We start from the raw sequence: 26,985 nt of genomic DNA on the forward strand, positions 1-26,985 counted from the left end.
GTCACAGCAGTTACAATTTACTGGGCCCTTTTAACAAGCAGGCTTGCTAATAAGTAATTGATAGGCACGATCGCAGCTCCTATGGTCCTCATGATGACTCTGTATGATGGCTGCGGGAGTGCTGTCCCCACTAGAGGATGTGCGAACGATCTCAGAGAAGCATGATTTCACCTCAGGACCCTTGCACTGGCTGTTCCCTCTGCCTGATACATTCTTCCCCAGATATCCATCCACAGTGGCTCCCTGCTTCGGGTGTCTGCTCAGTGGAGACCTCATCGTGGAGAGCTCGGCCACGCTGCCCGATGACAGCCCTCCTTGCCTCACTCTTCTCACGGCTCTTCTCACCATCGAGAAACCGATCAGTAGCAGACCATTACCTCCAAGCGGACAGGGGCTGTGGCGTCCACTGTTCACAGGTGGGCGCCCAGCACCTAGAAGAGGGCCCAGCACAAAAGAGGTGCCCAGGAAAACACCTGCTGAACTGCACCCCACTACCCAAGGTCACACCGCTCGTAAGTAATGAAACCAAGACACGCACCACGTCTGTCCGGCCCCCCATCCATGCTGTTAACCACCGTCTCCTGTATCTGTCAAACTCAACTGCATGAACAATGATTTCTTCTCCGTCTGCAATTAAGTCCAATCCTCTTACTCATGTTTCTACTCGTTCTGTCCTTAAATATTAGAATTACTCAGGCTCCTTTGGAACTTCCCCAACGTTCCGTTGATGACGGTCAGCATTCTTGTGTGGAGCCCCACCTTCCCTTCTCGCTGGCCTGCTGCCCAGTTGCGCCCTCCTGCCCTCCCGCCCACAGGGACTTCACTGCCCCTCAGTCAGTATCCATTGTTTCCTGGGTACCATGTTTCCCTCTTGTTTGATGCCTTTATTCAGCTAGAGTACATCCTTCAATTGTAGTAACTTTCCAGGAAAGAGTGCGTAGGAGATAGATTTTTATGAGTACCTACAAGTCTGAAAATACCTGATACCTTCTTGTAGATGGTGGATAATCTGGCTCCGTGTGGATTTCAGGCGGAAACTTATTTTCCCTCAGAACTTTGAGGGCATCACCTAATTGCTCCTCATCCTCTACTATTACTACTGCAAGTCGGGTGGCATCTGTTTTATTCCTCCCAGAGGTTTTAGGGTCTTTTTACATTGGTGCTATGAAATTTCACGATGCAGAATATAAAATATTTTCTATTCCAAGCACAGGGTGCTTCCTAGGAAGACACAGGTCCCCCGGCTCTGAGAAATCATTCTGTACTGCTTCCTGGATAATTTGCTTCCCCCCATTTTCATCCTGGGACTGCAGTCATATGTCAGATCTCCTGGATTTGCCCTTTATGGTGCTTGCTGCTTTATTCTCATTTTCTGTCTCCTTCCCTTTATGTTCTGCCTTCCCAGTCATCTCTGTGCCTATTTCCCACTCATGCTACCACATTTTTAATGTGGGTAGTTATATTTCTACAGCCTAAAAAGATTTTCTTGTTCTTTGATCCTTTCACCCATCAATCCAGCTCTTACTTAATAAATAGAAGATCTTAACTCCTTCTCAGTACTGAACCTAAAATTTTGGCTTGTTTCTTTTAATCTCCTTTTTTTCCCCTGTAAATCATCGGTTTCTACTGACAGCTCATGTTTTCTGGTTTTTTTTTTCTTGCCACTAATTCACACAAATGCCTCAGTAATTCTGGCTAATTTGAGAAAGAAACTCAGGGGCAGCTTCTTCTGCTACAATATAAATAGAAGTGTCTCCCACTGCGTGTCCCTGCGTTAGAACTTCTGATGAGGAGGGTGGGGCACATGGGCCGGTGGTCTTCCTTCAGGAGAGGCTGGGGGGCAGCTCTGAGCCCCCCTGCCAGCCCACCACCCAACATGCCTGTATGAAATGAACTTCACCTGGGCCTCGAGCAGCCATAACTGAAGTCTAACTTGCCCAGGTAGTGTGTTCAGTTTCTTCAAAGCGCACTCCTGGTCTTCACCTTGGAGTGAGCACTGGCCACCGGGTCGCCGTCTTGGAGGGAGGGAGAGGAGGCAGTAGGAGGGGGGAGCCAACTTAGGATTGTCTCGAGTGCTGACTTTCAATGAACCTCTCACTTCTCTTCCCACTCCCAGCTCAACTCTGATGGCTGAGCCTGTCCAAGCACTCACTGAAGACAGCCAGTCCACCTCCGCCAGGCTGGTGGAGCAAATTCTTGGGAGAAACGTCTGCATTTCCATTGCTTATCACTCCTACCTACTTTGCTTTCTAGAAAAATGTTAATATGGCTTGCTTATTGGTGACACCCACCCACTGGCCTCTGTTTTCTTGTCTCATCTGTGGATTTATTTCCCATTTTAATTCTCAACTATCTTTTTCAGAAAGTTAAGTTTTGGAGGGCCTGAGACATAGGGGAGACAAATGAGTAAAGAGAGTATGTAATTTTTAACTGTTGTCCAGGATACACTGTTATTTTTCAAATTTACATGTTCCCAGTTAAATTATAGCATGACCAAAATCATATAAGTATCAATAATATGGGAAAGGCTTGCACATAAAGATGCCACTTTCCTACAAAAAGAATAAAAAAGACCTGTTTACCCCATTTTAACTAGCAAGGTCACCATGTAGCAGGGACAGAAGGGAAGATATTAATTTCTGTGAATCAATAAAAAAGAAAGACATCAGGAAAGCCTTTTAGGCCCCTACCATCCCAAACATTTAGTTCCAGATCCAGCTTCTAACTTACAGAAACTGAATTTTAAACCAACACTCTCCCTGCTGTCTGACATGGATGGACATCAATTGGACAGAAATCAGATACCAACATAAGAGTGATCAGAAGCTGCATGAAGAGATTTTAAAAGGGAGGTCTGATCGCCATTCTGTGAGTCCTGGGTCCTTAGGCAGATGGAGGCTGTCAAATGGGACCAAGGACAGACAAGGTTTACTAAAGAGATTTTAGACCCTGCCCTCCCTGGAGAGAAAGCATGGAGAGGGTGGGTTTCCATGAGACCACTCAGGTGCGGGCACTTTGTGGATGGAAGCCGGAGAGAGTCAATGTGTGGGTTTCAGCCCACCCTCCGCAAGTGTGCTGGGGTGCAGGATGGCAGAGTGCACGGTGCAGGAGAGAGAGCTACTTCACATTCTGAGCAGGAGATGCCTGGGCTCAGAGAGCAAGAGCTTCACAGGAGGGGCTGGGGCTGCGGGCACGGCCAGCGGGGACGCAATGGGTGAAACGCTGGAGGGCTCTCCAGCGAGGCCTCATTCCAAAGAACCCCCGGACGTTCCGGTTGACAGTCAGCTGTAGCCATTTTTGAAAGAAGATTAAAGTGTTGATTGGTATCACAGGCTGATCACATTCTAATTAGTAAATCTAAACTAGGTTTTGTTTTTGTTTTTTTTTTAAGTTAAGGGCGAGCCAGAAGGTTCATGTGACTTGTTCAAGTGTTCGTCCCCAGGCAGGGAAGAATCACCTTCAGGAAATGCAGTGTAAAGGTGCAGAAGCAGCCAGATACCGCGTTGCATTCCGACCACATCCCAAGGGCTCCGTGATAAACAAACTCCCTCGCTCATTACCTGGGCAGACTTCACGTTTCCTTTGAGAACCTGACAGCAGAGACTTGCAAAGCTTTTATCTAGGATTAGGCTTTTTTTCCCCTTTTCTTTCTTACAACAGGTCCACCTGGAAGTATTAACAAACCAGGGAAGGGACCTGAGATCTCCAAATATGCGGAATGTGGGGTTGATAGTGTGTGATCCCCTCCAAATAATGAGTCTGATATCTGTCTGGCAGGGGAACAGGATGCACGCGACTGGACCAAATTCCTCTCTGTGTTCGATCAATGTTGATTACAATCATTGATTAAGAATCTTCACTTAATTCATTTCATTTTTACCTAAAAGTAAGCTTCTGGTGTTTGACTTAACTTTAATACATATTTACAACTCAGATTTCTATTTTTAACAGGATTCATTTTGCTCTAAACCAGAAAATGAAAGGATTATGTTATCGTCTTTACAAAATTGAACAAAAATTGGTACTGGTGGTCGTATTCGGTTGGATGTTGACACATTTCTGAGATATTTTTGCTTCTTCAAAATCACTGGTCATTTAAATAAGTTGAAAACTTACATTGTATTCCTGCATCCTTGGTGTTTTTCTTCAATACACAAAATATATCACCTCTATCCACATATCATGTATATTTAAAAGTAAAGAGATGCTGGATTCAAGGTGATCTAGGTTCAAATCACTTCCCTGTCATTTCCAGCCAAAGAAACCTTCAGTAAGGAACTTATCACTGATAAGCCTCAGTTTCCAAATCTGTAGAATGGGGGTAAAAATCTCCCAATTAAGTTGTTGGAAATGACAAGAGACATAGGTTGCCAACTATCTAGAAAATTGCCTGGCATGTAGCAAATGTTTTATATTGCAATCTTTTTTTTTACATAATTTTAGTCATCATGCATAAAGTGAGTATATTTCACTTTTAAATCAGAAAATAAAAAATTAAGCAACCTGTCGGGAGAAAAACGTAAAAACAAGTTATGCCATTTATTTAAATTTCTTCTTCCTCTACCTTTTTTTTTTTTTTTCTCTTCCTCTACCTTTTATAAGTGACCATTTTTAGACTGCCCCATTTCAAAACAAGTGGGGGAAAGTTTTGACACCTGGATCTGGGAGCGGGGAAGGACTCCTCCATTACCTTCCGAAATGTTTCCCTGTCAACTTTTTCTTTATAAATCCATCCTCCACACAAGTCCCAGAATGGAGTTTTTAACATCCCTACATGATCATGTCATCCCTCCTGTTGGAGGATGAAATTCCCAGCCCTCGCCTCTCCTCCCCTGCATCTTCCACTGTCCGGCACCACCCCGTTCTCGCCAGGAAATGCTGATCTGCTGGCAGTCTCCACCCCTTCCCATCCCCACTCCTCACCACACCCCTTCTCTATGCTTCGCCCCAGCTGTGCTTTCTCACCAGTTCTGTCTACACCGCATTTCTCGTTAGTTCCGTCTATACTGCTTAGGTTTGGAGTCCCTGCACCAAGGAAGCAAGCGTGGCACACATCTGACCCCTGCTGCGGGACGCTCCTCTAGTGTATTTCCTCGGTAACCAACTTCTGTTTCGCTCTAATGCTGGGTTTCAAACTGTCCACTCTTGTATCTGCTCCCAAACTAGCTCTCCTGAGGGCAAAGATCACCCCTCACACATTTCTGTATGCCCAACACTGAAAACTGGTGTGTTTGGGGACGCAAAATTGCTGCTTTGTGTCTGAAGTTAGAACGAACGACTTCTTTCTTGTACATCCAGATTAGTACAGTTGGTATCATGTGAGTGAACTTTTATTGCACAGAAAATGTGCTCGTACTTTAAACACATTATCTTACTCACACCTGAAGTAATGAGAGCAGACAGACACTACTGAAAACCCCTCGATGAGGGAACAATTTCTAACAGGTGAGCCATGCCCATCACCTCAGGGACCTCCGACAAGGCAGAGCTGGGTTTCTGCTCAGCCACCACCGTATGCTGAGAAAAGAAATGGTTTTAAAAAAGAAGAAGAAGAAGAAAGAAAAAGTTCTAAGAGATCTCCAGGCTCTGTTGCCATAATATCTGAGAAATGACACTGTTCTAGGTTTAATCTGAATTATGTTTCCCCAGATAGGTGGAACTCAGAAAGCTCTGGCCAGACTTTATAAAGTTTGGCCACTTAGAAGATCTGGAGCAGAATATGGATGTGTGCTCCTTAACAAGTGCCCACAAAGACTGATGACCTGAAATCCTCAGACGGAACTTCTAAATTCCTGTAAATGTTTTATAGCTAAAGAAGAAAAACTTCTGGAAAACAATACACGTGTTTTCAGTCTCTAGTTTTTCTCCTCTGCTCTCTCTTGGATGCCATTCCCTCTTTTCAGTAGGATTTTACCACCACCCTTCACTGAAACTGCTCCTTCAAGGCCATCAGTGAGCACACACTGCTAACCCAAGGTCACAGAACAGTCTTCCTCTGTCTTGACTTGTTAATCGCATTGGACATAGTTGATTGATCTCCTGCCTTGAGATACGCTCTTCTCTTGGCTTCTAAGAAATGACACTGACCTACACTTCTGACTTATCTCTTTCCTTTGCTGGTTCCTGCTCAACTTCTTAGGCCTTTACATTTGTGGGGGGCATGTGGGGTCAGTCCCTGGACCTCGCCTCTCTAGGCCTACTTCCTAGGGAACATTTCTAGACTCACGGTTTCAAATACCATCTACTTGCCGATGACTCCCTAATTTTTACCTCCAGCCTGGGCTTCTCCCTTGAACTCCAACTTGTGTATCCAACTGTCTACTGCACCTGTGCATTCCGACAGATATCACATGTTAAAACCAAGATCTTAATATTTACCAGCAATGTCCCCAAACCCAACCAGATCCTTCTGCATCCTGCCCCATCTCAATCGATGGCAACTCCATTCTTCTGGTTGTTGAGTTGGTGGCATTATTGAGTCCTCTTTCTCTTACAATCATCACTTATGAGAAAGCCAGGTCAGCTCTACCACACATACAGAATCAGAATTACACTACTTTTCATAACCTCCAGTGCTACCATCCTGGCCCAAGCCGTCCTTACCTCTTGCTTACATTACCGTAATTACCTCCCAACCTGTCCTCTCGCTTTCGCCCTTGATCCCCTACAGTGTATACTGGACACAGCAGCCAGTGACCCTGTAATAAACTCAGATTGTGCCACTCCTCTGCTCAAATCCTCAGTAGCTCCTGTGGATAGGGTAGAGCCAGCACCCTCAAGTCTTAATCAAGACTTTTGAGGCCCTCTCTGGTCTCGCCTTCTGCCCCTACTTTGCTGGTCATTGACCTCGTTTCATTTCTCTGCTCTCTTGCTCTCTGATCCAGCCCTGCTAGTCTTCTTGCTGCTCTGCAAACGTATTAGACACCCTCCATTTACCAGCCTTTGAACTTGCTGTTCCTTGTGTTCAGAACGGCCTTCCCCTACATATTCAAATGGCCAGCCACCTCACTTCCATCATGATTGACTCAAAAGTCACCTTCTAATTAAAGCTTTCCCTGGCCTCTTGGCCAAAAACTCTTATGATTTTTCTGTCTTCTCCAGCTGAAATGAGGCCAGGGACTTTGGATCATATTGATCAATTATGTATCCTCAGGGTCTAAGTCAGTGCCAGTACATAAAAGGTGCTTGCTTAATATATAATTAAAGGAATTAATTAATTCAATAGTGAAAGTCACCGCCTATCCCGTCTTCACACTTCTTAGTTATCAATGACAAATCTCCAAAATCACAACCCTGAAAACGCAAAAGCTATTTTTCAGTCTTGACTTTAACTGTGCTTTCAATTAACAAACCAGGTGGCTCCGAACTTGACGACGCCTGGAACGGTATCAAGCACACAGACTTAGGTATGGAATCCAGAAGCTCCAAAATTCCCGATCTCTCACAAACGTTAGAATCTGTCCCCACACTTCTCCTGGGCCAAAGTTTGCTAATTTCTAAATAGGGCCAACGATCTGATGCAACCCAAGTATTTATGCAGAGTGACAGAATAATTTTAAACTCAAAAACTGCCAGCAGCAATTTGCATGAAAAAAAAAACTTTGAATATTTAAAAGTATGCATTTCAAACAAAGTAATTCCAACACCAAAAGTGCTCACTGTAGCTCAAAAATTAAGACCCTTCAATGGCACGTTGATTTTTTTTTTCCCCCACCAGGTAGCCAAAATGAAATACTGGTCAGAGAATTTGAGGAACAGATGGAAATGAGGAGAGACAAGAAAACACGTGGGATTGTGCTGATCAACTGAAGTTCTCTCGTTTCTGGCCAAAGCTTCCCTCCTCCTAAACACACACACACACACACACACACACGCCACATCATATCCTCAGAAACATTATTCCAGATATTAGAGTAAAAGCGATTTTCACAACATTTTCACTTGTAAAGCTCTTCCTAATCCAATGATATAAGGAGCTGCCAGGCTCTTTCCCTGCCTCACTCATACTCCCCCAACCTCCCCACCAGACCCACACTCCCTATTTTCACTAAAGTGATGCTGTGGCACGTATACAAGTGTATCACGTGTGACCCCTGGGAGAAAGAGCTAGGAGCTAGGACTCCTGGTTTCTTTCCCCAGGTCTGTGCAGGAAACGGAACGGCCTTTGGCAAGTCACCCAGACTCTCTGTGACTCAGTTTCCTTTTCTCTCAGGTGGCTGGGAAGGTGTCAGGCTTGAGCCTGCCACTAGCTGAGTTGCCAGGATCTAGTAACTTAGTTTACAAACTTCTATAACAAAGCTACAGAAACAAAGTTGCCAAGTATGTGTCCCGGCCCCTTCTTCCAACCAGATTGTTACTCCTGAGTCCCTACGTAATAGCTATATTAATACTGTCCTTGGGTTAGCACCAATGGCTGTCCGTTCCACAATTCTATTAAAGAGAGGGGAGGAGTGAGTGAGAGTAAACACACCAGCATAATTTGGGGGCAGCAGAATTCCAGCCTGCATCCTGTCACACCAGGCCAGTCCACACGGGCAATTACTGTGCTGAATTTAAAAAGCCCTTGGACACCTGCCTCCCGTATGCAACAAGTTCCTTTTTTCACCCTATTTATCTCCACAGTCATCTATCTGTGTCACGAAGGGAACCATATGAGTGCAGCATCTGTTACTAGACTGACACAATTACCAAATACTTTCATAAGAGGGAAAAAAATAATCAACAGTAAGTCCAGATTCGCTGTCAGGTGTTTTAGGAGACAAAACATCAGTCTTTCAATCACAGTGTCTCGTTTAAGCTGAACATATGGTGCCACCAGCAGAGAATCACCAGCTCAGCTCGGTCTTTGACGGGCATAATGACCACAGAAATGTCATCTTCTCTGAATTGGCAGAGAAAAGCAGGCTTCTTACAGCCCCATTCCAACCCCTGGGTCCCCATAATAAGCAGGCAACAAACTCAAGAGGCTTTCTCATTGGTTCCTTTTCCCCCATTGTTGGAATCTACGTAAATTCAATGACAGGTAGGGGAGCGTCCTTTACTTCTCAGACTTAGACAAAATATCATAAATTCAAGCCACAATGAAGTAAAAATTCAAGGCAATTTTTCATCATTGGTTACTTTTCCATTCCTATTAAAACTTATGTAAATTGAACGCCTGCTTTGGGAACACGCCGTATTTTTTTCTACACCTAAATGTAGATAACTATCCGTGATCATAGAAATACTGTGCTATTTATTCTCTTCGCTCTTTTTTCTGGATACAATCAACAGGTCTGTGTGATTCTTTATTCAGTTGGACTTAAAGGATGGATGTCTTAGTTTTCAGATGGAGGGGAGGGAGAGAGAGAGAGGGAGAAAGAAACACTAGAGTTTGAGAGATTGCAGTACTTCCGTAAAGAACCGGCAGGTTCGAATTCAGAGGCTAACCCAGCCTACCTGGGGACGCCCTCGCATCCCCTACCTTGGGCAGATGCTAAACACGGGCCCGCAGACACGCCCCGCTGGAACTCCCTCCAGCCCAGCCGCGGGCCTCCATCCTGCGCGGTACCCCACCACGCGCCCAGGCGCCCCCGGGGCAGAGCCGTTTACCTGCCAGGCTGCCCGGCCTCTGGAGGGTGGCCGTGGCATACAGCTCCTGCGAGTGCTTGCTGTAGGGCTCGGACGCGTGGACCAGGCGCTTGGTGGGCGACAGGGTGGCGTACGTGCCGATGGTGGAGCTCAGCTGGTGGATGGGCGAGGAGGAGATGGTGGACTGCACGGTGGGGGGCGAGGTCACGCGGATCGGGGACAGGCCGGCCGAGGACACGACGATGTTGATGGGCGAGCTGGTGCTGTAGGACTTGGCCAGGCGGCTGGGCGACTGCTTGGGCGAGGAGCCGCGCGGCGCGGCGTAGGCGGCGCCCTCGGGGGCCGAGCCTCCGCGCTGCAGCTTGGTGGGCGAGCCGCCCTGGGGTGCGGTCAGCGGGGAGCCCCCGCGCGGCGGCGCGGGCAGCGTGGAGCTCGAGTAGTAGAGCGCGGCGGCGGCGGCGGCGGCGGCGCCGGCGGGCGGCGCGTCGGGCAGGTGGAAGGCGCTGCCCAGGCTGGGCACGAACGGCTCCCGCGGCGGCGGCGGCGGCGCGGGCTCGGGCCCCGCCAGGTGGCCCGCGCGGCTCGTGGTGCCCTGTGCGCGGGAGAGCAGACAACACGCGCTCTTAGCCAGCCGGCAGCGGACCCACCCTACAGCCCCCCGCGCGCCGCCCGGGACCCCGGGAAGCTCGGGCGCGCGGGGCACCAGGACGCACGCGCCCCTCGAGCTCCTCGGGAGGGGCTCTCTCCCACCCCAGGAAAACCCGGGTCGCCCAGGCTGACCCGGGGAGGGGATCCCGTCCGGCGAACGGGACACGGATTCTGCTCACACACCTCAGAGGGGGGTAAGAGCAAATCTGGAAGAGCCGAGGCACCGGATTAGTCCCCGAAAGAGTTTAAAAGCCCCCCCCCCCCGCCGGCCCCCTGGCAGGGCCATCGTGATCGCAATCACGATCTGGTAGTTTTCATGAGAAATTCAGACAGTCTTTTCTCCCCCCACCCCGGCCCCCACCCGCACGGGCATTTCATTGGATACAGTTTCTGCCTCTGACATTGGCTAAGATGCATACTTATCTGGAGAACATAAGAAAGAAACATACTTCGTGGAGTTTATTCTGTAGCTATTGCCCCGTTGATTCTTCTTTGTGGATGAGAAAAGTTAAAAGGAGGGAAAAAATATCAAGTCGGAAGAAATACGCTGGGTCTTTCAGTATTTAGAAAAAGCATTTCCAGAGGAGGCAGAGCAACTGTAAATGAAAGGCTTCCCTTTTCTAGATTTACCGCTGGCCTCCAAGTCTTTCAGCCTCTCTCTCTCTAGCTCGCTTTTAAGAGCCCCCTGCAGCTGTGTCTTCAAACTGAAAGCCAGTTGCCTCTCATTTATTTACAAGAACACAAAAGACAACAAGGGCTGGGGTGGAGCCAGAGAGACAGTTGGAGGGGAAAGCACTCTCCTTGAATCTGGTCCAGAGACAAATCTGCATTCGAATGAAAACACTGCATTGTCAACCACTTCTGTGCAGGAGGTCTGGGATCTTCCAGGCTTTCCCGGAGGAGCAGAAAAGTTTTTGAGAACAGGCTGGTGTGAAAAGGGGGTAAGATTGTACACAGAAAAAGGGAGAAGCTGGGGAAGACAGGTTTTGAAATGAGGGGTGGGAACTGGGTAGGGTGGAGGAAACGGGTGAGCCAGAGGGAAGGGGGAGAGAGAGAGACCGAAACAGATGTTCTCTATTAAAAGTTTCACTTATGCCTCTCCACCCGTTCTGGAACGGCAATTGGCAAATGACAGACTGGGCACTTTCAGCAACGTGCACGCAGCATTCCAAAGTTTATCTGGAATGTTAGGTTCGTGTGACCACCTGAGGGAGTTAATTGAACAACATCAAAATCCTCTGTGAAGAGCAGTCTGGATGGAGAGGGAGATACATTGTCTGCTGAAAGACGTTCTGTATGAGGTGTGTGTTTATGTATGATGTATATATTTCATATTTTTGTAAATGTGGGTGTATGTGTGTGTATATATATATATATAATACACATACATATATATGTATTTTTATCCATCCACTGACAAAGATTCTCTTTCACCAAGCTCTAGTCGGGCTCCTCTGAACTCTCTTCTCAACAAGGCTGTGCATTGTCCAGTTTTAGCAAGAATCCTGCTAAGTCCGTTTAGCCAGCACCCCCCCCCCACTCTCAATGTCTGATCGCCCTCCATGTCTGTTCTAGTTCCTCACCCTTCACCAGCCCCCAGGTGACATGTCATCACTCCAGCCTGTCTTCAGCAAGAATCCCGTTAGAATCCTCTTTCCATGATGTTTCCTCTTAGTAATCTTTCAACCGCCGACCCCCAACCTATTCCTTGGCCGTATATTCCCACTTTTCCTCACTGTATTCTATACCATTCTATACCGACATTTCTCCTCCCCTATTGCAATAGTTCTTTTTTTTTTTTTTCTAAATAAAATCTGTATTCGTTGCTTTAACTGCTGTCCAGTTCTGGTTTTTCTTTAGCATCACAAAGCAATTATTTTGAGTTCAACAGTAGGAGTGAAAGTAAAATGTAAGCTCCACGATTCTATTCAGTGGTATGTCTCCAGCACCTAGAGGAAGGAGTGTTCACAGCAGAGCTACCACGATCGTTTGTGGGATTGTTAGAGCAGGCAGGTAGCTAGACATGAGCAGAGAAAGAGGGACATGGGCCAAACGGCAGAAAACCATACATCTTGTGAACAGCAGGGGTCCTTGGACAGACCAAGAAGAACAGGATCCTTGGGACTGATAAGAAACCAAACACTCTGGGTTGACAAGTGTCCTGGAGGCAAAACAGGTGGGACAAGACAGGAATCCCCACCATCTGAATGTAACCTTTCGATCATTATGACCTCATCTGAATGTAACTTTCACTTATGATGCCCCTCACCTGAATGTAACCTTTTGTTCATCATGACCTCATCTAACTCCCTGGTCAAGACTAAATGAGGAGGGGGGAGGGTATAGCTCAAGAGGTAGAGCAGATGCCTAGCATACACAAGGTCCTGGGTTCAATCTCCAGTACCTCTATTAAAAAACAAAACAAAACAAAAACTAGTAATAAATAGATCTAATGACCACCCCCGGAAAGAAACAAAAAGAATTTTTTTTAGTATTTTTAAAAGTCTGAAAAAAAAAGAGGGAGGATATAACTCAGTGGAAGAGTGCGTGCTTAGCATGCATGAGGTCCTGAGTTCAATCCCCAGTACCTCCATCAAAAAAAAAAAAATACATAAACCTAATTACCTCCCTCCAAAGCAAAAGCACATAAAGAAAAACAAAAATATATTTTTAAAAAGACTAAACAAGGACAAGGAATCCCTCTTCCCCAGCTGGGAAGGTGGAGCTGGGATGAAGATCAGGGAAGAGGACCCCAAACCCCTCCCTGCCAATGAATATTCTGCCCATTCATTTTTACATCCATATAACTAGCTTGCCAAAGAAGCTCAGGGCAGCAAACCACCTGGGTCTGCCTGCCTTCCCTTGACAGGGTACTATCTATTCCTTAATAAATCCTTGCTTCACTTTCTTGACCTCCGTGTCTTGTTTCTGAATTGTTTCTGCGACAAGACAAGAACCTTCTTGCTGACAACAGAATGAATGAAGGAATGGTTAGTACAGCTGATGCCCAAGGCTGTGGCATGAGGGCCTCCACGTAGGGAGGCTGGTGGAGAAGCTCTGCAGAGCTGGCGTGCTCACTCTGGACCCCAGAGACACAGTCCAGCATCATCCAGAGTCATGGGGGCGCTGCCTGGGTCCAGCTTTGCTTCTCTCCTAGTAGAAGTTCTGAGCTTCAGATATACAGACTGAGCTTCTCAAGACCTAACCACGTATTATAATTGCCAGGGGAGCTTTTGGAAAACAACTCAGTACCCAGGCAGTATCCACCAGCTGTTTATTTCAGAATCTCCAGAGGTGGGACTCAAACATCAGGCTTTTGGGAAGTTCACAAAGTAGTCCCAATGTACAACCAAAGATGAGAACAAGTCATTCCCAGAGCAAGGGTTGTTTTCCAAGCGTGGTCCCCACGCCAGCAGCCAGCATCACAATCAGTATTGGCATCACCCCACCTTCCCTAAGTGGGAAACTCTGGGGGAGGGGCCCCCGGGATCAGCTTCAACAAGTTCTCATTAAGTTTGCAAGCCTCTGATGTAGAGGAGATTCTGATTCGGGGCTCTGGAGTGGACCTGAGAGCCTGCATTTCTAGCAACCTTCCAGGGGAGGGAGATGCCGCTGGCCTGAGAACTACCACTAAGCTGCAGAGAGTGACTGTCTTTCCTTACTTTTCTCTGGAAGCTCTCCTGGGGCCTGAGCAGCGACACTCTCGGCACTCAGCTATGCAGAACCCAGCTGGCTAGTAACAGAAAAGCCTCCAACAGGAATTTCTGTGAGCGATTCCCACAGGGTCATGAGAAGGAAAAAGAACCCCAGAGGGTCGACTGAGAGTCCCTTGCTTACAAAGAACAAATACTTTTTGTTATGTCTTGGATATATAACATGACATTACAGATCCTATTAGCAAGTAGCATAGTTTTTAATAAAATAAATACTACAGTATACCACTAGAAATTAAAATGCTACATAGCATTCTAGTATTGAAGTATTAGAATAAAGTGGATTCTAGGGAAACCTTAAATAAACCTTGCAAACACTTTATTTTCCTTTTAATACGTTGAAACTTCCAGCTGCAGAAGTGCTAACTCTGTTGAGTATTATTCATAAGGTTTCTTAAAGGGTCCTCCCAAATCTGTAAAAGTTTTGAGAACTGCCACACTAATTCCAGGTATTCTGACAGGCTACAGCTGCCAGTTCAAAAACTTTTTAAAAATATTATAGGATCTTGGTGAAATTTTGCCAGTAACTTTTTTACACGAAAAAGAGAAAAACATAAACGATAAAATTTTATAGGCTTTTTAAGATGGGTATTGTCTATGCTGGAAATGTTCTATATCTACACTGTCCAATACGGTAGCCACTAGACACATGGGCCCTAGATATATGCACTGGATTTTAACACGTTTAATTTGAATTTAAATAGCCAAACGTGTCTCGTGGCTACCTTGCTGGACTGTGCAGTTATATAAGCCTTTCTGCAGTTTTTAATAAATAATCCAGGGGTATTATACTCCATTCCAATAGCCTCCACGATAAGAAGTGCCTAAGAACGGTTCTCTGGCTAAATAGAAAAATCTGTGTTTTTTGCATCAGTTAGACAAAAGCAGTCATCTTTTGGGAGCTTGTTTCCTCTCTTGGGTGTATATTTTGTTCCATTATGTAACTTCATTTAGCAGCAACTGGTGAGGAATACAAGTCAAGCCTGCTGCACAACTCATGAGGTGGTTTATGACTACCTAGGTCATCGGATTAAAAACAATATAAGCAAAATTGAACACACAGAGAATTTCATCCACTTTACTGTCATGGAAGCTCAATTCCGCCGTAAAAGTATGGTGGCACTATAAATAAAACTGTAAATCCAATTTTAAAGTTGAAGTTCCAAAACTTCACGTTTTTAACTCATAATTACTACGTCCTTCTTCCCTAGGGATATTTGGAAATGTGTGTGCACAAGCAATGGGAATTGAAATCACTTTATTGATACTGAGACCCTCAAAAATGGTGATATAAAATTTTGTAGAAATATTTGGAGATAATTGAGCCCCAATACTGTCCTGGATCACACGTGGCTAATGACCAGGATAATTCTTGTTGGTATCTTCATTCCCTGCTCTTTGAATCGGTCTCAACCCAAAGGATTACTTTCTTTCCCATCCTGCCAAAACGCGGCACCTGTCTATGTGAAATCGCCAAGGAAGCAGGACATTGTTAAGTAGACGGTCTGATTAAATAGTTTCCAATAGGCAGAGTTCGGTGCACATTACATGTCATCCCTTCTTGCTTCCAACTATGGGAAAGCCATCAAGAGACAAATAAAACATTACTTCTAATTCCTACGGACACTTTATGGAGATTATGTCTCATGCGAAAAAAGAAAATGTGGGGTTTTGTTAATGAGACATGAATAATACATGTAATTTACCAAAGATCTTATAAATTAAATATTTCATCTGCATTATAATTTACATACAAGTTTCACGTGGGCCCAATTTGGGATATACTATGGTTGTGATTTTCATATTATATGTCCACGTGTATTTGTTGCATGTGTATACTTGGTACACTGACGCCTTCTGTGTAACTACGGAGTGAATTTACACCTATTTTATAGAAGTGTTTAAGGGGAGAATATATTTTCAAGCTGTAGTAGAAAGAACATTGAGATGGGAATTTAGGCAATATAGACATCGTGTCCATTAACTTAGAGTAGTCAAGCTTTAGGCTTTAATTCGCTCATTAACTCAATAAACCACTAACAAGAGCCTACTGTATTGCGGGAGTTTGTTCTGAAAGTCTGTCTGCAATCCTCTCACGTGAAGTGTTTTATCTTGACATTACTTTGGAAATCTAAAGTTGCTGTGTTTTTGTTGTTCACAGAATACTATCTGGCTCACAACCATGGCATTGTTTTTTTATTGGGAAGTTCCAGTCCCTGAAAATACGGCGCTCTTGGACCAGGACACGGCATAGGCCTTAATACTGAGCATCGCTGTTTCTTGCTCATTTCAGGTTGTATCTTCTGCAAAGGAGGGAGAGATGGCATAAGTTTGATAAGGGGGAAAAAAATTCCCAAACTTGGAAACTTTCTTAAGCCTCATTCCTTGGGGATTTGGCAGTTTGCAAAAAAAAAAAAACCAAAAAACAAAAAACAAAAAAACCAGGACAAAACCCCAACGCTTACAGCCGGTTAACAAGGGACTTGACAGCCTGAACTCTCTGAAGAATCTTGACTTCAAATCACGAGTAAGGAGTGTCACTGAGCAAAACCAAATTTTTTAAAACAGGTCCATGATTTACAGGCAGTCCTTGTGAGGATGCATTTAGACCTGCCAAGTTTCCTGGAATTGTCAGCAAGGCCCCCAGTGCTGGGTCAGGAGGGATATTTGTCCAGAATGCTGGGCAGCTGGGCCGACGATGTCAGGAATGGGGAACTGGAGCCTCTGTTTTGTGGCTTCCCAGACAGGAGCCCGATGACCTGGGATCAGCATTCTACTCCCCCCGCAGCTGCATTCAGCACTCGCGTTTCACTGGGCTTGCCTTTGGACCTGTGAACCTCGTGGTTTCTCCCCTTGGCCCGTAAGCCTGGTTGTGGTGACTAAGGGCACTGCTGGGAGTCATGCTCTTGGGCAAGAGCAGTGTCACAAGAGGCAGAGCTGGGAAGTACACATGAAAGGAAGGCAGAGGCATCAGAGCCGGGGTCACAGAAGAGCCAAACACCCGAACGCGGCGTTGGATTTGGTGGGAAGCAGTTGGCTGGTGTTTGCAATTGCAGAGAAAATTAAGTGGTGAGAAAACACAAGCAACGGTTGAAGAACATTCTTTGGATGAGTTAAGCCTGAATAACTTTTGGGGGAAAAAAAAATCGAAAAACAAAAACAGGACATGGCTTAAAGATGACATCTTTGAAGAAATCCATTTCTGAACCCGAGCGATCTGGTCACGTGATTTAGTAACATCGCCTACGTGCAGCTGATGAAAATGTCTGAGAATGTGCTGAATTTCCCAGGGGCAGTGTGCACAGGGCTCTAGGCTTGAACAGGGAGATGGACAAAGCCATGTATTCTCACAACTTGGAAGCAAGAGGGAAGCAGCAGTTCCAAAATGCAAAAGTCTTATTTTGGTATTATATGACGTGTCCCCGTCATACGATGCAATTACGATGAAGCTGCGCCCTCCAAAGTCAGTCTGGTGCCCCTGTACTCCCTGGGGTGAAATTAATTTGCTTGAACACAACTACCATGGCTTCCCAAATCTGGATCATTGCTCTTTGACACCGTCTTCAGAAGAAAGGCCACTCTCTAAAATAATTCTCCAGATAGAAAATCCTAGTGCTATGAGAAAGGCTTAATTTCAGGGATAGCCAAATAAAATCATCAAATGCCTTGTCGAGCCATTCCTTGGAGGAGTGCTGGTTTGGGTGAAAACAGATATGGAACATAAAATGAAGAGACAGCATCTGGGCCCAGCTCCCCCTGGGATCCCTGAAGTCATCACCACAGAGATCAGGTAACGAAAGGAAGGCTGGGTTTACCCAGTGGTGATGTCAGACTAACATGGGAAAGTGGTACCTAGACCCAATTAAACTCAAGTAATTGAAAAACTAAGGCACTTGAAGAAAAAAAAAAAAAATTCCTGCCCCAGATGAGAACACCTCAATTAAAAGGACCAGATGAGCTATAATTTTTGAGATAATCACGGAGACCATCCTCACTGCTTTCTCTTTGCCTAAGGGTCTCAAAACTAAGGGGAGAGGGAAGGAGGAAGGGGACAGACAGAGAGACAGAGAGAGAAGGCGATGGAGAGAGAGATCTTGCAAACCACGCTGTCCCTGTCACTGCAGGCAGCCAGAAGGAGGTGGTGGCGGTCCACTTCCCAGGGCCTCTAAGCCACCAGTATAAACAAGACACTGCAAACTTCTGCACCCTGGGTACTGGCTGTTCCTTCCCTCTGACCTCCCTATGATTAAAGCATGTTTAAGGTCATTATCAGTAACTGTTCTCAAAAGAATTTCATGTGACCATTTCTATGGCATATCAGAGGAAAGGAAATAGAGAAGAAAAAAACAATAACTGAAGTGTCTGATTTAAATTTATCCCACAAAGGGATTTCTTGATGGCAACTCTTTCTAAAACGACACGAGCGTTGGCCAAAATAGGCCACATAAAACTTTTATTTCAGGAAGAGGCTCATTTAGTATAATTTTAATAAGCCAAACATCTGCTTAAAAGAAGAAATGTTACTGTAAAACACGTACACACCCTCTCTGCGATGAGAAAAGTTTCAGTTATTGAAGCCAGATTAAATATATTTATACTGGAAAAAGAAAATGGAGGGAGAAGATTTTAAAGCAGAGCAACAAGAAGGGATTTCCAACAGGTAATCATCTGAAAGCGATCTTAAAAACAAGTAGACTGCCGGCTTCCCACAGACATGTCAGAGAGGGTACACAGAATGACATGACTTCTCCTCTACATGCAGCATAATGAAGACATTCTACACTAAACACGTCTCAGCAATTTGGGGTTTTGCAAGCTTTTAAGTGATTTTTCTCTTTACAGGTGCTACCAAGCAACGGTTTCTTTCATAATTCAGCAAACTGGAGTGAGGTCACACGAGTTGTCTCCATCACGTTTCCATTCGATAATCAATAAGCAGGTATGTTTACTGGGGGATTAGCTCTTCCTCTGAACCCTGTATGTCTTGGTGTCCTTCCCACCACCAAACACAGAGTTCCCCATCCCTTTGACCTTGACATCTACCTGATGAGAAAGTGCAGCAATAAGCCACATTCCAAACTCAAAACACACATCGGCCTCTGGCAGAAGGGAGCAGATGGTGTATTTATCATTATTATATGGCACAAATGAGGACTTTTAAGACATAAACATCAGTGCAACATTAGACAGGCCAGCTCAAAAAGACGTGGCGATTTGCTTCTTGAAAAGCTCATTGCTTTTTTAGAGTGTCCACTATTGTTCAAGTTTTATTTTCCAGAACTATCATGCAATTCTTAATTTCCTGCAGTAAGCAGGCACTTCCCCAGGATTATGAATACGCCCAGGCTTACTTCAGTTCAGCAGGAGAACATAAAAGGGGTTTTAAAATCTTTAGGTTCCTGCACTCCTTTGCCAGGGTTCTGTGTACAGATGTAGACGCTCATATTTCTTGCAAATTTTGTCTCCTTGAGGAATGGAAGACTTGATGAGACGAGTTTGTGTTTGGACATGGGGAGAAACCAACATTTTTAGAGTGACTCTTCTGTGCCAGAAGTTTTATATTCAGCATTTCATATAATCCATAGGAAATTGGATGCGAGTGGAAGCTGACGAAACCTGGAGAAGACCCAGCTTCTCCATCCTCACCACCCACAGTCTCTGCGGTGTGATTATAAAGGAGAGGCTGGGGCGTGAGGAACGTGAGGAACACTTGCTGAACCCTGGGCCAGTCACTCGAAAGATGGAGATGAATTTCATATGGTTTCCACTCCTGTGACAAGGCCATCTCATAGGAAGAAACAGACTCGTCAGCCACTTACGACAGGGGGTTGTATGTGGTGTGAGAGAGTGATGCTTTCAACAGTAAGTCATGGCCGGGTTGTGCCTCTGCTCAAAATTCTCTGCCAGATCCTCAATCCACTCCAAGCCAAAGACAAGATCCTCACAGCAGTCCACCGGGTCTCCCGTCCACTTGCAAACTCCTGCTCCCCACTCTGCCTACCTGAGCCTCCTTGACGTCCTGCCAACATGCCCGGCCACCTCATCGAGGAGCCACTGCCTCTGCTGTCCCCTAGACAGCCCCTCTTCTCCTCCATGCCTTTGCCTAAGCATCATGGCACCTGCTCCACAAGCCCCATGTGCCACCAGCCCCCGCCCCCAAGAACTCTGGATCCTGCTTTTCCTGTGCACTCATTTCCCCTTCCCGGAATTCACCACCTTCTAACAAATTATACAATTTACCTATTCACTCTGTTGATTTTCATTTTCTTTTTTTTTTTTCCTGATTTTTAATTTTTGTTTTTTGGGGTGGAGGGGAGATAATTAGGTTTATTGATTTATTTATTTTAATGGAGGTGCTGGGGGGTGAACCCAGGACCTTGTGCGTGCTGAGCACGCGCCCTGCCCGTTGAGCCTCCCCCTCGTGCTGATTTTCTGAGTCCCCATCACTGCAGCTAGAATATACATTCTTTGAGGACAGGGATCATTCATGTCTGTTCTCTTTCCTTCTCCAGCCCAAGCACGTGTAACAGCTCATGGCAGACAAGGAGCACGGAATAACATCTTGACGGTGTCAAAGACTAACCTAGAGCTATACGCATGTAAATGAGGAGCAGCTTTGTTTTGACCGAGGCGCCTCACCAGAGCGACACCAAGGCCGAGGCTGACTCGGAGGAGGGAGAGAGGCACGGGGGGTGGGTAGTCTACACAGCCTGTTTGGAGGCTGGGGCTGGGAGCGTGCAGGGCAGCTGAGCAGAGCGCTGGCGTGAAGAAAGGACCAACCACGATCGGCTCACGTGCCTTTCTGCGAAGGCCTTGGGTCTGAGGCGAAGCGTCTCACGCTCTCTCTGCTCCAGCTCGGTCCCATGATCTTAGCATCTGGACAGAATGCCTTTCAAGGATTTTAATGAGGGTAATGCCAGAGAACTAATATTCTATGGCGATTTTTGTGACTCAGGGTTCTTTCAGACTGACAGGGTGGGGCAAGGCAGGCTGTGGCCCGGGGCCTGGTGAGAACCTGGGGGAGGCCACCCAACAAATACTGATTATGTTGAATAAACTAGAGTTTGTCAAAAATTGAAATTAGCATCTTTGAACATTTGTGATACGCCTTTGAAATTGTCTGACATGATTTATGAGCCAGATAGAAAACCATGTGCTTTACTTTAAAATCATACATTTTTTAGACCAAAAAAAAAAATGGAGTGTTTTTGTGTTCCTGGATTGTTGACCTTATTAACTCGGTCTCGCATCTGTCAAGCATTATTTGAGCTTGACTAGCCCTTTTGGTGCTCTGTGACTACAAAATATTCCAAAAATGAATCCAGGCTTGAAGGAATGAACTTTAACGCCTTTCAAAATAGTGAAAAGAACGTGTCACAGGGCCCTGCAAAACCACTGGCAGAGAGGGATTCCCAGGAGAATGTGAACAGAGATGTCATGAGAATACGATGTGGTCTCCCTGCCTTCAAGGACGTAACACTAAACACTGAGTAAAATGCTGGCTTACTGTTCAGCATTCCTCGAACAAGATTTTAAAGTCACAGTAAAACATGCCTTTCATGCTGCAGCACACCGAGGCTGAAAGTAGATCACGGGACCCAGATCCGCCATTTCACTGCGATAAGTAACACTCCGACATCCACCAACAGCCTCCATCCTGTTAATCGGGTGGATCGGAACAAGCCTCTCCCCTCCCGGTTTGAATACTCAGACTTCATCCACCCACCTGTCAGGTAAACGAGTGCACACCAGTAACCTCGGGTTCAAACTTAAGTTACCGCCGTGAACAGGCACATTTATAGACGCCTTCGAATAGACAGCTTTGCTATCTCTGCAACTTATTACACTTTCTGATTAAACTTGAAAGCGGATTTTTGATGTGATGCTCAATCTTTGAGCTTCTACTGTTTTACTCCCATGGCGTTTGAGCTTCTACTGTTTTACTCCCATGGCGATTGGTGGATGCTGGAATTAAGCCCAGCAAGGGGAACTCTGACAACATGGGAGTAGATACATCACTGCATTGCTTGTCCACCTGTGTAGAGCTCTCAGTAGGTTCCAGCTGTAGATGTCTTTAATTGAAAGTCAATCTAGAACAGGAAACCTACAAAACACTCTCGAAGGGATCAGACTTCAACTCAGTCAAGATTCTGTTCCCATGCTTATTGCTGCTGCCTTAAAACGGTGCCTGACAACTTCTCTCGATGTATTGTTTGAGGTTTTTCTTCTTTAAAATGTAAACACTAATACAGCCCTGTAGGGGGAGTAAATAAGAGGATGAATGTAAAATAGATTAATTCCGTGCTCAATAAACGGTAATTATGAATTTTAGAATCAAGAAAGCTTTGATTTAACAGCTAGTCCTTACATAGCTAGGTGTGAACTGAGCTTACGAGCGGCTCACGTGTTAAGCTGAAAAGTTGACTGATTCTTCGTTTGGCACAGATATGTCTGTTTTCCATGATGGTCGGCTATGGGACTGCTGATTTTTTTAAAAATCTGACGTAATGTTTTCAACTCAAATTGCAGGAGTCTTAGATATTTATGAGAAAAAGTCAAGCATGAGTATTAAATGAGTTCAAGATAAAAATTTTTAAAAAGGCAGAACTGTTTTGTTTTATGAGCTGCATGTCTTAGAAGTTCTAGGAATCTGGTAAAAGCTAAATTCATAGCTTTCATAGGTTAATCTGAATATAAAATATTATTCATTTCTGAATATTTCTGGCCCCTTGGACTTAGAAGTGTGAACAGACAGAAGGTAAAAAAAAAGGGGGCTGTAATCCACTTGTTTGCTTCCAGAGAATTCAAAATTACATATATTCTACCATGATCAGTGTATCGCGGTCAAAGAGGGTCAGTATAGATGGGAAGAAGAAAAATAATTCTTTTTCAGGATGGGATGCTTTTGAGAGGGAAAAAAAAAATCTAAACCTAGAGAAGGAAATCATATAGCTTCCATATAATCTTTTAATAAAATAAAATTAGATTAAAAAATCTAAAAGTATTTACTATGCAAATAACATCACTCAATATTGTCAATATTATTTAATGTGCTTATGTAAGTAAACAATAGGGACTATTTTGTACATATGATAAGTGCATGTATATTTGGATATATAAAATAATTTTTTCTAATAAATTAAAAACCTTTTTTCAGAGATTCGCTCCTGCATCCCATCACATTTCTGTAAGGGAGGTGGAACAGACCAGTGCCTTTAAAAAGCAGAGATCCTGGAGCTGGGAAATAGCACACTGCCCGGGTCAGCCTCTGTGTGCGTGGACCTGGACTCAGTGACCACGAGGTCCTTCTGCTCTCCAGCACCACATACCTCCAGTTCTCCATCCACATGGGATGCTGCCTGAACTGGGGTCACACTGGACCACTGCAGGGGGACCAGCCCATCTCAGTGGAATGTTTTATTTTTCTCTCCCTTTTATCCACACAACCCTGGCATCACAACGATGTGAAGGTTACAAAGCCACTGATGCACAAGGATATTGCCTGAAGAAGACAATCATATTTTTAATAGATATCTGGGACAGCATTTACCTTTAATCACTGAAATGCACTGAGACTTTTCAGCTTACACTTCATTTATGCCCAGATCACCTAAAATAAGCATCGTACGGTGACCATATGATGTCATTCTAACTTGTTCTGCTTCCTCTCTGTCTGCAGACACTTCTTAGGAGCCAGGTGGAGGGTGAGGGGCTGCTGATAAAAACTGAAAATGGCTCTGCCCTCAAGGAGCTCTCAGTTTAGTTGCAAACACTCATGGATGAATAATAACAGTAAACTGGGGACAGAGATGGGTTTGGTTGTTACAGGAGCCTGGGGTACGTGGCGTGCCTAGGGACGGACTTCTGGCAGAGGTACCACCCAGTAAATGCAGAAAGGCTGAAATTAAGCTCGCCAGCCTAAGGGGTGCTTTTGGGGGTTCTGGGCTCTTCATTCCAGGAGCAAAAGCACAGAGATTGAAAAGTTCTCATGCTACTGAAAATAAGCATATAGCTTAAAACAAGATAGCCCTCTAATATATTAATTCTGGAGACTTGATTGAATATAGTCTGTGCCCCAAAATTATCAAAACCAAAATATTTGGTGCTTTTTTTAATATATATATACATACATCATCCATTACACACACACACACAGACACACAAAACAACAACATTAATATCTTTCTTGAAAAAGAACTCCAGTTGGTAACTACTTCTTCTTACCAAAAGCTGGTTTTAACTGCAGCTAATAAATATGTACAGTGGAGCTGTGAGGACACGGACACATCTTAAAGAAACAATTAAGGGCACATTTCAAAATCACACTTGACAAAGTATAACTATTCCTACACTAATCACAATTGTCTTCATAATACTTCTGTATACTTGATGGTGCATTTACACTATATTCCTTTATACAATTAACCCCAAGGAATAATTTCATGTTTTTTTAAGATGAAAAAATGTGTTTCAGGTATACTCACAAACTAAGAATGTATGTATGTCACATTTAGATCCCATATGGACACAGAAATAGTACCTAGACACATGCTTGCATATTCACATAGATAAGTATATATAAATTAGATACAGCACAAGTGATTCGCAGACATTCCTGCAGAAAATATGCTCGTAATTCAAATTACTCTGTAAGTGTATTGTATTATTCACTTCCTTCAATCACAGCACTCAGGGCGTCTTTCCAAAGTTGGAGGGCACCCCCAAAAAAGGCAGGAGGGGACATCATGGCCATTTCACAGTCCTGCTTCCCACCTGGTCCCTTGGAGCCCACGGACCAACAGAGCAGAGGGCCCGTTCCCCCACATACCTGGCTGAAACTCTGGCCCGCACCTCGGACTTGTGTGCTGCGGGCGGGGAGCTGCGACGTCGGGGCGGTCTCCCCCAGGGCCAGGGTCTGGTTGCTATGGTAGCCTGCTGGATACTGGAAGGACCCTTCAGGTTTGGAATTGAGCTGGAGTGCACTCTGGGAGAGCAGGCTGGGCCCTGCATTGAAAGTCATTTAGAGCAGTAAGTGACAGCCTCAGTGAAGCAGAAATGACATGTATTATTTATTGAGAGTAGCCTAGAATTATCACACGCACATGATTCCAGCCATCTATGCTTTGAATTCTGAGCACTAAAATGACCATATAATTCGACTCTAGCTCTTAAATGAGTTTTTTTCTTTTTTTTTTTTCGGTGGTTTCAAAGTTCTCCAAAGAGTAGATTTTTTCAGATGATCTCATCCTGACCTACATAGAGACATTCCTTAGGAGACAAATTAGTTAATCGTGTAGTTAATTTTAGATTAGATAATATCAGAAACATTTGAAATAATCTGAAAGGCTACTTTTTCGTACATGTTAATCGCGTTAATATAATCATTTCTCCTACTTAATCATCAAGATTCTAAAACATTTGAAACCTTCCAATCAGTGACAAACTCTATTGTATAAATAGTCATGTAATATCTCAGTGCCTGAAGGGTAGACAGTGTTTAAAATATTAACAGCTCTCATACAACGTAGAGTTCTCCCTGATCCTCACATGGTCTCCGACAGTTACTTATCTTCGCCATCACAGCGATGCACATTCAGAAGACAAAGAGAAAATACACTGTTTAAATCAGTGCGGCCAATGTGGCTGATACTACAAGTGAGGGAGGAAGAGGATCAGTTCCTGGCCTTATTATTTAATTATCCTCTGGGTTAAGGAAATGTGGTTTATTTTCTTACTTTCCTTTTTGATGGGAGCTTTGCAACAGTTTGCTTATTTCCTTTGTTAAGTAGATTTTTTCTTTAATCAAATTTCACTTTGGGAATTAAAAGAAGTATGGGAGGGAGGGAGGGTAGAGCACGTGCTTAGCATGCACGAGGTCCTGGGTTCAATCCCCAGCACTGCCATTAAACAAATAAATAAATAAGTAAACGTAATTACCTCTCCAAAACCCCACCAAAAAAAAAAAAAAGCTTAAAAAGAAAAGAATTTAAAAAGAAATACAGAAGAGTGGAAATGTACTATTTTCTACTGTGTGTGTTTGAGAGGGAATCAAGGTAAGTAGAGTGAGTTGGGGGGGTAGGAACTTGGCAAGACAAGTTTTCTCATGTTAACTGTATTATAAAGTGATTTCTTTTTTGATGGACGAGAATTTGACACACATGGATTACGGTATAATCATTGTGTCATCCTTCATCTCCCTCTTTGGCTGTTTAAGGCAATAGTATCATTTCTAATAACCGTAAGCAAATTTTAAGTTCCTTACTTCTTTGTTTTTAAGACTAGAACATGACTTTTTATTTCAAATAAGACCACAGATTTGCTATGACAGGGGTCTTCTTTTGTATGAACATAATGTCTTCTCTTAAAAAGTATCGGTTCACATAATATTTGCATTTAAGACCATCCCCTCCCCTCTGATTCCCTGATGGAACTTCTAAACGATGCAACAATACTTCTTCATCACTGGACACTGAATACTAAGCTGATTAGCTAATACAGGTAAGACTTGGCATTTTGGAATGTATACAGTTTCTGAGAAAAATTCAAGCAAGAAAATAAAACCATGTCCATCCAGTCCCAATTTCATCGTGAAGGGCATAACAAAAGTACGATTGTAATCCTTTTTCCTTGTAATTTAGAAAATAAGAGTCCCAAGAAAGCCGTGTATACCAGATGGTGAAGTTTGCAATAGCTTGCAAGAAGAATCATTTGATCCATACCAATGGTATTACAGGGCTAGTCACCAGAAGTACAATGCATCTATGGGGAGTGCATTCCGAGTTTCATTCTGGATGCCAGGAACATATTGCCCCCACGGTGGCTGTCGAAACTGTCAGGCACAGAAACAGATTCAAGGGGTGGTCTCTGAGATATGGGGGAGCCTCTGGGAGGGCAGAGGGACTGGTGACAGTGCAGAGGCAGATGGGAACTAATTCTAAAAAACAGGAGGAAGAGGTGGGTCCTGCGAGGACAGTGATGACCTGTAGCCAAGGCTTTCCCCCAGGTTCCTACCCTCCTGAAGGTCACTGCTCCATGGAGGAGAGTGAGTTATTGT

General features: G+C 44.5%; 1 protein-coding gene across 2 annotated transcripts in view; it reads right to left on the minus strand.

Annotated features, from left to right (window-relative positions):
* CTNND2 (catenin delta 2) overlaps positions 1-26,985 on the minus strand; it is an 886,271-nt gene that overhangs the window by 387,469 nt on the left and 471,817 nt on the right. For both annotated transcript variants that reach the window (XM_074356308.1, XM_074356299.1), the window contains exons 6-7: positions 24,760-24,935; positions 9,592-10,162 (exon numbers count right to left, since the gene is read on the minus strand). In XM_074356308.1, coding sequence (XP_074212409.1) covers positions 9,592-10,162; positions 24,760-24,935 — 747 coding nt within the window. The remainder of the gene's footprint in view (positions 1-9,591; positions 10,163-24,759; positions 24,936-26,985) is intronic.

Source organism: Camelus bactrianus, chromosome 3 (genome assembly GCF_048773025.1).
Source record: "Camelus bactrianus isolate YW-2024 breed Bactrian camel chromosome 3, ASM4877302v1, whole genome shotgun sequence".
Lineage (NCBI taxonomy): Eukaryota > Metazoa > Chordata > Mammalia > Artiodactyla > Camelidae > Camelus > Camelus bactrianus.